Below are 12,161 nucleotides of genomic sequence, written 5' to 3'. Positions count from 1 at the left end.
CAACTCCTATCTCTGTAATTCATACCCCAAGTCATACGTTAGTGAGCCTTTCCTCAAATGCCTGGATTCTTGTTATTTTTCTCCTTTGAATGACACAAGATCTCTGGGGTCCCAAACCATTGTCTCTATGTTACTATGATACTCTGAGAGTATCTGTGGGATGCATTATAAGAATCAATTCTGTGTTATAATTGTTGATGATTTGATACTGGTTCTGGTACATGAAGGGTTAGAAGATTTAAATTTTAGTCACATAAGTCTATGAATTTGGGTAGTTATTTGACTTTTTTGGGACATCATTTCCTTACATATATACTAGGGGTTATAATATTTGTTCTGCTTACTTCATAGCATTGTTGACTATGGTTATATGAAATTATGTGTATGTGAAATTATTAAACATATGTAAGACGATAGTAAATACGAAGGTAAATTTGTAGTTTGAAAAATACTGTGTACAAGATGATCTGGAAGGAGCAGAACTAATCATTGAGTCTTTACTATGTGCCAGGCGTCACTTTTGAAAATACTTTATAATTTCAGGATAATGGTTACTGCTAGGGAAGAAGAGAGGAAAGTGGCATCAATTGAATCTATAATATTAGAAAAATTGGGGGGAAAATCTGAAACAAGAATGGCAAAATGTTAGAATTCAGAAGTTCTAAATGAGTTCATAGGTGTTCACTGTGTTATTGTCTGAAACTATGGAAATATTTCATAACATTTAAAAAATAAAATATCAAGAAGATGAAGTAAGTCTTTCAGCTGGTATACTTGTGTATTTTGGAGAATTGTGTATAAACATGAATGTCTAATATCAGTTTCATGAGTATGAAAACAAGTTATTTGCCTGTTAAATAGCTAATGGGTTTTTTTTGCAGTCAAGTTTTGTTATGCTATTTTTTATTTCCACAGGTTTATAAAGTTTTGGTCTCAGTGGGCAGGAGTGAGTGGTTTGTCTTCAGGAGATATGCAGAGTTTGATAAACTTTACAATACTGTAAGTAAATGTCAGTCTTAATGATTTTTATTTTTTTTTAATTTTTTTTTTTTTTTCTTAATGATTTTTATTTAAAACAAGACATCTGAGGGGCATCTTGACTGGCTCAGTCAGAAGAACATGTGACTCTTGATCTCAGGGTCATGAGTTTGAGCCCCGCCTTGGGTGTAAATTACTTAAACAAAGCTTAAAAAAATTAAAATAAAAAATAGAACATCTGAGAAAACTTGCAAATAAGAGAGGTTTATTTGAGTGATTAAATAATATTCAGATAGAGAAGCAGAAAAGGGTATGAGATTCTTCAAAAGCATCCAAACCTTGGAATTCCTACAAAGAAGGGTGGAGAGAGGATTGTTGAGAAATTCCAAATAAACTGTTGAAGATAGGGAAACTAGATCCAGCTTAAAATACATCTTAATGTCAGAATATTAGAAATAAATTCTGGGCATGTGGGTAGCTTAGTTGGTTAAGTGTCTGACTCTTGATTGGCTCGGGTCATGATCTCATGGTTCATGAGATCGACCCCTGTGTTAGGCTCTGTGCTGACAGTGAGGAACCTGCTTGGGATTCTGTCTCTCCCTTGTTCTCTTGCTCTCTCAAAATACATAAACTTAAAAAAAAAAAAAAAAGAATTTCTTTTACTACCTCTCTAATAACTGTTAATCATCTTGTTATTTCTGGTTAAATTGCCTAGCTATTAGATTTAGGTCTGAAAGTTTGTCATAAGCTTACCCTCCTTCCATAGTTTCATTCTTGGTTTAGGGATAAGTCTTCGGTTCCAGATTTTAAGTAGCTAATACAATTAAAATGTATATGGACTTTCATAAGTTCTGACAGTAGGGTGGGGGGTAGGGAGTGTGGGAGCATTAGTTATTTAAATAATTAAAACCTGTATATTCAAAATTCAAATATTAAATACTATTTTTAATCCAGTGTTTTTGTAATTACAAATACTCCCTAAAGTAGGAAGCAAGAGCACCATGGTCATTTTAACATATCAGGCCAGATCTATGCAGGGACCAGTGTTTGTAGAGTGTGTTGCCTCTAGTCATACATACCTTGGAGGCCAAAGAATACCACCTGAGTTGGTCATTATAGACCCCAGATTATAAAGACAGCTCTGGATTCCAGTTTTTGCTTCAGTTAAGAAAAAAAGAAATTCTTCAAATCCCAAATTTAATTTTTTTCTGGCCTAAGAATAAAAAGGAGTTTCCTTCTGTATTTAATAAGTGGTAGATTACCAGGCATCCTTCAGAAAAAAATTGTTTCATATTTAAGGTAATTTTTTTCAATTTTCTTAACCCTGTCTCTTGATTTAAAAAATAGGGTTAAATAGATACATAAGTCTGTAACTCACCATTTGTAAGATACTTTATTATTATTTTTAAAAATTTATTTATTTTGAGAGAGAGACAGGGAGAGAACTAGTGGGGGAGGGGCAGAGAGAAAGGAGGACAGAGAATCCGAACCTGGCTCTATGCTGACAACAGAGAGCCCGATATGGGGCTTGAATTCACAAACCGTGAGATCATGACCTGAGCCAAAGTCCACTGAGCCACCCAGGCGCCCCTGGTAAGATACTTACAGGGGAAGTTAAGTGTGTCTCAGTTAAGAGAGAAATTACTTCCTAAATGGGCCAGAATGAACCAAACGTTGTCTAGCTGTACATCTCATGTTCTGTTAAGTCATGAAATTTAGGCTTTTCATTCATCTCTATTTAGCATTTCACTATATTTCTTCCAAATAATATTCAAATGCTTTGCTAGTTAAAATTGAACTTTTAAAATAATACTTCAGTATTTTTAAATGGTATTTTTTCCAATGTAAAATTAATATATATTCTAGAAAATCTGGAATATGGAGGAAAATACATATTTAAGCTTAAAAATCACCTAAGGGGTACCTGGGTGGCTCAGTGAGTTAAGGTCTGACTTCAGCTCAGGTCATGATCTATTGTATGGTTCACGAGTTTGAGGCCCGCATCAGCCTCTGTGCTGACAGCTTAGAGCCTGGAGCCTGCTTTGGAGTCTGTGTCTCCCTCGCTCCCTGCCCCCCCCACCCACTCATGTTCTGTCTTTCTCCCTCTAAAAAAATTTTTTTTAATCACCTAAAACATATTGCTACTCAGAGATAACTGTAGTGTTTTTACTGTGCTTTTTTCTTTAATTTTTCTATAATACATACGTAACTGAACTTTGTATATATATTTTTAAAGTGCTTAATCAAAGGATATTGAGACAGCGTTTTTTACTTTAGAGACAAAATAATAGCCAAAAAGAGTTTCTACATGAAGATCTTTTCTGCAATGTTGAGTGATTTAAAAAAAAAAAAAAAGTTTATATTGGAGGCTGGGTGAGGGTTGAATTGCCAGTTCTAGTTGAAATTCTTAGATACCATTATATACATGATCAGCATTTTTTGAGGATGGTACAGATTTGACCGTAGCTATTATGATGGTAACACACACACACATACACACAGAGATGGTTTATATAAACTTCTTAGAGAAATAAGGCCAAATTTTGTTTAGTGAACTACTAATAACTGAAAATCTGAGATTTCTTTCTGTATTTTGATTAAAAGATTATATGGGCCAGAATTAGCTTCTAAATGTGTTTGCTTCTGTAGAACTATTCATAAGAAGGAGGAATGTCAGGGATGTCACCTAACAGCTCAGCAGTGTGGAGATCTGCATGAGTAAAAAGCCATCCTAATGTCATGATGGTTTCATGATTTAAGTAGCCAGAGATTAATTAAGTAGAGTGTTAATATTTGAGTATCTTTCAGTATAAAGGTAAAGTAGGACAGTGTGTTTGAGGCACCTTCCCCCCCCCCCCGCCATGATCACTTTCATTCTTTTTCCATCATACACCCCATCTTAAGCTTTTTGCAGAAAATTTTCCTTAATATATAGTTGAGTTTTTATCCTTCCCCCTCATTTTTCCTGCATTTCTCTTCATTTTTTCTTTTTTTCTTATTTCCCCCATTTTCTCTGTCTCTCTGTTTTTCTGTAACTCTTCTAATTCTGCCTCCTGTGGTGACAGGCAAAGCAAAGAACAGGGGAATGGTACCAGTTGTGTTCTTTGAAACCACGGAAGTGAGGTTAAACCTGGCCTGGATTACCCTAAGTTTGAAAACACAGATTCTTTCCTTGTGCTCCTTTTAGAATAAAAGAAAAAACAAACAGTAAAATACCCAATTTGTAAACATTTTGATCATATAAATGTATTTTTATGAGTGTAGTTTGCATTTAAAATTTTTGTTGTAGAAATTGTTGAACACATACAGAAGTAGAATAGTACTACAAACACAGAAAATAATATAACGTACCATCCAGCTACAGCAGTTACAGATACACGGCCATTCTGGTTTTATCTCTGTCCCTAGCCTGTCCTCTGTAATTTTGAAGCAAATTTAAGACTTTGTATCATTTCATCTGTAAATATTTTTGTATACATCTCTGAAAAGATCTTTAAAAAATAGAGTACTATTATCACGTCTGAATATAATTAACAATAACATTTTAATATCAAATATTCAGTCAGTGCTTATATGACTGGTTGATAAATCTATAAAGTGTCTTTTGGTGACTAAGTTTCCCTGTCCGCCTCTCTTTTCTTTCCTTTATGATTTTTCATTGAAAAAGCAGGGTCAATTGTCTACGGATTTTTCAGTCTGGATTGTGCTGACAGCATACTCATGGTGTAGAGTGATTAATACATTCTTCTATTCTTTGTATTTCCTGACAGTTGGTAGTTAGGGATGTAGTTTATGTGTGTGTGTGGGTTTTTTTTGACGTCAAACTTAAAAATGAGTGTTAATCCACATTTATGACTTTACTGCCCTGCATTTAATGTCTCCAGGGCCAAGTTCTTTGGGGATAAGCAAATCTGATAAACAAATGTATTAAAATATGAATAAGGGGAAGGCTAGAGCAGAAGATAATTGAAAGCAAAATTCATCAGGTTTCTTAGAAAACAATTGTCAGTAGCATGTTCATATAGAAAGAACACAAAGGTCACAACTTCTCTTGAGGCAATAAACAGTGAGTAACATGTATTCAAAGCTTATACTCCAGGTTTTTGTCTAAGCACTTAACCTAAATGATTTCCTTTAAGGCTCTCAACAGATGTGTAAGGTAAGTGCTAAAATCATCTCCATTTTACAGACAAGAAAACTGAAGCACAGAAATGTTAAGTAACTTATCCAGGGTCACAAAGATACTAAATGTTCTCTTGGGACAAAATAGGATGATTAGTCAGACTAATGGTATTTTATTGGTATAATTTAATATTGTATATTTGATCATTATATACTTTAAAAGTATGTCTTATTGATGGAATTTCTTGAAAATCAGATTGTAATTTGTTTTGGTACGTGTATAACTAGAAGACTTAGAAAATTAAGTTCATATAATGTTATTTTTTTAAATTCTAGTTAAAGAAACAATTTCCTGCTATGGCCCTGAAGATTCCTGCCAAGAGAATATTTGGTGATAACTTTGACCCAGGTAAGCAATGACTTTACAGACCTGCCGTAAGTGATGGTTGAAGTTTGAAGAAGTATAGTTAATGTGTTTGTTGTGCTATATAGTAGTACAAGTCTTCACAAAGCTATTTGATCTCATGTTCTATGAAAATAATAGCTCAGGAAGGTGCTCTCTGTGTACCAGGCATTGTTTTAAACACTTAACATGCTTTAATTGATTCAGTGGTCACAAAAATCCTTTGAGGCAGGTGTTCTTATTTTCATCATCGCTCTTCTATAGATAAGGAAACCCAGGTACATTTAGATCAATTAATTTGCCCAGAGTCACAGGTATTAAGTGTCTCATTTAAAAGTTAATTCAAGCAGTCTGGCTTCAGGTAAATTTATTGGTAATTAAGGATAATTTGTGTACTTTTCTAACCATGAAGGACATTCTTTGTTACATCCAGAAACATTTATTAAATATATAGTCTGTACACAGCACCTTGCAGGCCTCTGAATGGGATACTAAGATAATGTCCTATTATTTACTCTTAGGGAGCTTAATGACACATAGATCTCAGGAGTCTGGAGCTATATGTCTCAAGCCTCAAGCCTGGAACTTTTTTCACTGGAATCCATAATATCAGTCCAGTCACAAATGGCTACATACAGAGAGACAGAAGGAAGGTTCTTTATCTGCCAGATAATCTCCTTATGCAGATTAGAAAAGCCATCTGTGCCACAGGTGAATCCTGACAAGCTAGAGTGCAGCCCATCCTCATCTATCTTACCTCTGTAACTAATTCACTTATAACCTTGTAACCTATTACACCTTTGATTCCTTACATGTGTGCTTTCTTGGCTCACTACTCAAAATATAAGCTCTCACGTCACTTAGGATATCCTAACTGTGCCTCCTGTCTGCAACTTAGCCTTATATCATTTCTTGTCCTCTCAAACCTTTTCACGGTGCCCAGTGGAATTCTGTCCACGATTAACAAACTTCTTTTTATCTTCCATCTTTTTCATATTTCTTCTATACTTTTGCTTTAATTAAACTTAGGTTTTTCCCTGTGGCTGTTTCTCCCTCTCAACTGGAGGCTCTTAATTATTCTATACTTTATGAACCTTAGGATTGGAGAGGCTGCTCACTTTCCCTGTCGTAGGTAGAATTTTTTTCTCTTGGGAGAATTTAGCACACTTTATTGTCATTGCCAGTGTGTCTTGTCTAGCTGTAGATTTTATGAACATTGGTACTTTGTCTTTTTTATCGATTTATAGTGCCTGGTAGATCTTAGGTTTTTAGTAAATATTACTTAAATACATGAATTCATTAATAAAGAGAAGCAAATAAAAAGGAAAAGGAGAGAAAGCAAGAGAAGATTGAGTCACCACAACAAAACCAGATAGTACTTTCTGTAGAATTGATTCTATAGGCCAGTGCCTTTATACTAATTTTGCTTTTAGCTGCAGAACACTTATGTCCCAAGGAAATCTTCCACAGAAAATGTTATGTGTAGAACAAATAAAAATGAGGCTGCTTTGTTGGTACAGCAGTAAAGTGTATCTGTGGAGCACAGGTTGAAAACCATCATCATGGGCAACATGTGGGTCTTAGAGTTATTTGGGTGAGGTAAATATGAAATACAACGTGGAACCAACTGTGTGTAATATACAGTAGGCACAGCAGAGAGAAGAGACAGGATGGAGAATGGGAAACTGGGTAAGCGAATATTCCAGTAGTCCTCATGTTAAATAATTAGAACCAGGACTAGGGTGGAAATGGGCTAACAAATGAGTTCATATGTAGGAATTCTTTTAAGGAAAGATCTGTAAGAAATCTTGGTGATTGCTTAAGTAAAGGAGATCTAGAGAAGAGAATGAGAGATAATTGAGGTGTCAGGACTGGGTGAATGAGAGAATTAATTAATTCGAAGTGGCAGAAGGACATCTGAGGAATCCAACTATGTGTTGCTGAATGGAGACTTGAACTCAGGCTGGAGTTCTGGAGAGCCCTTAGTTGAATCCTAATGATAGAATCGTTTCATTTTATCACAGGAAGAAGACAAAGAGATAAAAACCTGCAACTTCCTTCTTTAGGGCAAAATCCCACATAGAATGCCCTGTAGTATTTATGTTCTGGTAGATTAATTTGATACTAAAAAAATAGATTTTTATTGAAGAACAATTTGAAATCGATCCAGAGCATATTGTATATGACTTGGCAACAGCGTAATGGACCATATGTCACAGAGATCTGGAAAGCTCTTTATTGGGGAGATCAAATCTAAGCCATACTCAAACAATCACAGAGTGACAAGATGCTCATTTGATTAGGCTTTGGGGAAACAGGCATATTTTGTTGGTGGGAATGATAAGTGGTACAATCCATATAGAAGGGAATTGGGTAGTATTTAGCAAAACTATATATGCATTTCAATGTGACCAGGAAATCACATATCTAGGAATCTGTTCCAAAGATAAGCTGCATATGAAATGATGTGTATGTAAGACTGTTTATTGTGGCATTAGTCTTAATAGCAAAAACTGGAAACAACTGAAATATCCTTGCAACCTTGGAATATGATGCAGCTTTAAAAAAGAATGAGCAAGCCCTTTGTGCATTATAGTAGAGTGATCTCCAAAACACATTTTTCAGTGGAAAAGACAAAGTACAGATATGTATAATATATCTTTTTTGTATTGGAAAACATATAGAAATAATGGAAGAATAAACTGAAAAACTAAAAACTAGTGACTTTAAGGAGTAGGAAGGGGCCAGTGGGAGGCAAATGGGATAGAAGTTAGATGTTCCTGAATAAGTCTTGTTTATAGCTTTGACTTTGGAATGATGTGCATATTTTAAGTATATTTAAGAACAAAAATAAAATACAATAATAAAGCGATCTCTAACAAACTGAAGGAAAAAATCTAACTCTATTTTGATTGGTAGTGGAAACACATGGACAATAATTAAATGACTTCAAAACAGGATTTTTACTGAATAGTCCTCCTGGGATGTATGCTAAGAACAAAAAAGGATGTACAGAAAATTTTATACTGCATCCAACAATCTTATTGTTATTATATGGAATTGTTATTTGGTAATTATGTTACTCTCATGGGAACCAAAGTTTTAAACAAGAAGAAAGAAAAACATGTTTTAAATAAAAATCTTACAATTTTTAACTTAATTTGGAAATACAGTTTGAAGTCATGATTTTTTTTTCATTTTTTTTAATGTTTATTTTTGAGAGAGAGAGAGAGAGAGAGAGAGAGAGAGAGACAGAGTGTCAGCAGGGGAGAGACAGAGAGAGAGGGAGACACAGAATCCAAAGCAGGCTCCAGGTTCTGAGTCGTCAGCACAGAGCCGGATGTGGGCTCAAACTCATACACTGTGAGATCATGACCTGAGCCAAAGTGGGATGCTTAACCCACTGAACCACGCAGGCATCCCATGATTTATTTTCTTCTGAAACAACACATATTTCCTAGCTCTCACCTCTGGAAATGCCTAAAACAGTAACAAATAGCAGTGAACATCCCTAGCGTCCAGGTTGTAATCTCCAAATACCATTTCCCCCTTAAAGCAACCAGAGTTCCATGGAAAACAGTGATTCTAGATCTGGGGCAAGAAATGTATAAGATGGCCCTAGGACATCTTGCCTAAAAAGCAATGAAGCCATACAAGATTACTAAGATTTTATCAAAAGGATGCAGGAACTCAATTGATGGGGCTTTCATTGGCCAAAGATGGAACAGTTAGAACACGAGGAAAGAATTTGCCCTGTTAACTTACTTCATGCTTGACAGCCATTGTGCAGAGCTTTTCCATATATCTCTCTTGAGTTCTTTTGTGTGTAGCTTAAGAGCATGTCTCCATGTTCTTTTTTTTTCACTTCTTTATTCTGGTGGTTGCCAACATCTATAAAATAAGTTTTACATATTTGAAGGTAGATTTTAAGGGTTATTTCTGCCTATACTTTTCAAAGTTAAAATTTCATTTTCAATTTAAGGATCTTTCCGTAGAGTGCAGAGAAATAGCTATACTCTTTATATTTTGAATGGTTTAATATCAAGCCTTTTGCCAATAGGACCCTAAGGTCAATATATAAACTACGTACTGGGTTTTTTTGAAGTTTAAAAAAAAAGTTTATTTTATCTTAATTATTTAAAAAAAAAAGTACAAGGTAATTAAAATCAGTGTGAATCAAGTAAGAAACAGAGCATATGAATTTTAGAAACTACGAATGTTAGAATATATAATTGTTTGTTTAGTTTTTTATTCACAAAAACATCAATTAAGTAACTCTTATTACACTGTGTTAAGGGCTAAAGAGGGCTAAATTTTTTTAAAGGCATGACCCTTCAGTGGCTTACATAGAAACTGCTTTGGGGTGGCTGGGTGGCCCAGTTAAGCATCTGACTCTTGATTTCAGTTCAGGTCATGATCTCACAGTTTGTGGTGTCGAGCCCCACATTGGGCTCCACACTGACAGTACAGAGTCAGCTTGGGATTCTCTTCCTCTCTCTCTGCCCCTCCCCCGCTCGCTTGCTCTCCCTCTCTCTCAAAAAAAAAAAAGTTAAACCATTTTTATTTCTTTTAACTTTTACTAATTTAAGAGAAATAGGTTCATACAAGATAAAAAGACAATTCCCCATTATTATTCTAGTCTTTGAGTTCTGGTGAGGCCTAGATGTCATACCCAGCTAGTTCTTTATAAAACTTGATGTAGATACCAGTGTCTTACAAAATTTTTCTTGGTGCAGTTGTGAATGGGATCAGTTTCTTTATTTGTCTTTCTGTTGCTTCATTATTAGTGTATAAGAATGCAGCTGATTTCTGTACATTGATTTTGTATCCTGCAACTTTGCTGAATTCATGTATCAGTTCTAGCAGACTTTTGGTGGAGTCTATCGGATTTTCCATGTATAATATCATGTCATCTGCAAAAAGCGAAAGCTTGACTTCATCTTTGCCAATTTTGATGCCTTTGATTTCCTTGTGTTGTCTCATTGCTGATGCTAGCACTTTCAACACTATGATAAACAACAGCGGTGAGAGTGGACATCCCTGTCATGTTCCTGATCTCAGGGAAAAAGCTCTCAGTGTTTCCCCATTGAGGATGATGTTAGCTGTGGGCTTTTCATAAATGGCTTTTATGATCTTTAGGTATGTTCCTTCTATCCCGACTTTCTCGAGGGTTTTTATTAAGAAACGTTGCTGGGGGCGCCTGGGTGGCGCAGTCGGTTAGGCGTCCGACTTCAGCCAGGTCACGATCTCGCGGTCCGTGAGTTCGAGCCCCGCGTCGGGCTCTGGGCTGATTGGCTCGGAGCCTGGAGCCTGTTTCCGATTCTGTGTCTCCCTCTCTCTCTGTCCCTCCCCCGTTCATGCTCTGTCTCTCTCTGTCCCAAAAATAAATAAAAAACATTGAAAAAAATCAAAAAAAATTGTTTAAAAAAAAAGAAACGTTGCTGAATTTTGTCAAAGGCCTTTTCTGCATCGATTGACAGGATCATATGGTTCTTATCTTTTCTTTTATTAATGTGATGTATCACATTGATTGATTTGTGAATGTTGAACCAGCCCTGCATCCCAGGAATGAATCCCACTTGATCATGGTGAATAATTCTTTTTATATGCTGTTGAATTTGATTTGCTAATATCTTATTGAGAATTTTTGCATCCATATTCATCAGAGATATGGGCCTGTAGTTCTCTTTTTTTACTGGGTCCCTGTCTGATTTAGGAATCAAAGTAATACTGGCTTCATAGAATGAGTCTGGAAGTTTTCCTTCCCTTTCTATTTTTTGGAATAGCTTGAGAAGGATAGGTATTATCTCTGCTTTAAACGTCTGGTAGAACTCCCCTGGGAAGCCATCTGGTCTTGGACTCTTATTTGTTGGGAGATTTTTGATGACTGATTCAATTTCTTCACTGGTTATGGGTCTGTTCAGCTTTCTATTTCCTCCTGATTGAGTTTTGGAAGCGTGTGGGTGTTCAGGAATTTGTCCATTTCTTCCAGGTTGTCCAGTTTGTTGGCATATAATTTTTCATAGTATTCCCTGATAATCGTTTATATCTCTGAGGGATTGGTTGTAATAATTCTATTTTCATTCATGATTTTGTCTATTTGGGTCATCTCTCTTTTCTTTTTGAGAAGCCTGGCTAGAGGTTTATCAATTTTGTTTATTTTTTCAGAAAACAACTCTTGGTTTCATTAATCTGCTCTACAGTTTTTTTAGATTCTATATTGTTTGTTTCTGCTCTGATCTTTATTATTTCTCTTCTTCTGGATTTAGGCTGTCTTTGCTGTTCTACTTCTATTTCCTTTAGGTGTGCTGTTAGATTTTGTATTTGGGATTTTTCTTGTTTCTTGAGATAGGCCTGGATTGCAATGTATTTTCCTCTCGGGACTGCCTTCGCTGCATCCCAAAGCATTTGGATTGTTGTATTTTCATTTTCGTTTGTTTCCATATATTTTTTAATTTCTTCTCTAATTGCCTGGTTGACCCACTCATTCGTTAGTAGGGTGTTCTTTAACCTCCATGCTTTGGGAGGTTTTCCAGACTTTTTCCTGTGGTTGATTTCAAGCTTCATAGCATTGTGGTCTGAAAGTATGCATGGTATGATTTCAATTCTTGTATACTTATGAAGGGCTGTTTTGTGACCCAGTATGTGATCTTTCTTG

The 12,161-nt window shown here is 35.5% G+C and overlaps 1 protein-coding gene across 4 annotated transcripts in view; it reads left to right on the top strand.

Moving 5' to 3' along the window:
• Nucleotides 1-12,161, top strand: part of SGK3 (serum/glucocorticoid regulated kinase family member 3) — a 141,927-nt gene that overhangs the window by 79,880 nt on the left and 49,886 nt on the right. For all 4 annotated transcript variants that reach the window (XM_040487678.1, XM_040487677.1, XM_040487679.1 and 1 more), the window contains 2 exons: nt 916-999; nt 5,437-5,509. In XM_040487678.1, the coding sequence (XP_040343612.1) occupies nt 916-999; nt 5,437-5,509 (157 nt within the window). The remainder of the gene's footprint in view (nt 1-915; nt 1,000-5,436; nt 5,510-12,161) is intronic.

Source organism: Herpailurus yagouaroundi, unplaced genomic scaffold (assembly GCF_014898765.1).
Source record: "Herpailurus yagouaroundi ecotype Mexico unplaced genomic scaffold, PumYag 165, whole genome shotgun sequence".
In the NCBI taxonomy this organism is placed as follows: domain Eukaryota; kingdom Metazoa; phylum Chordata; class Mammalia; order Carnivora; family Felidae; genus Herpailurus; species Herpailurus yagouaroundi.
Note: the sequence above shows the minus strand (reverse complement) of the source record. Positions and strands in the feature narration are given on the sequence as shown.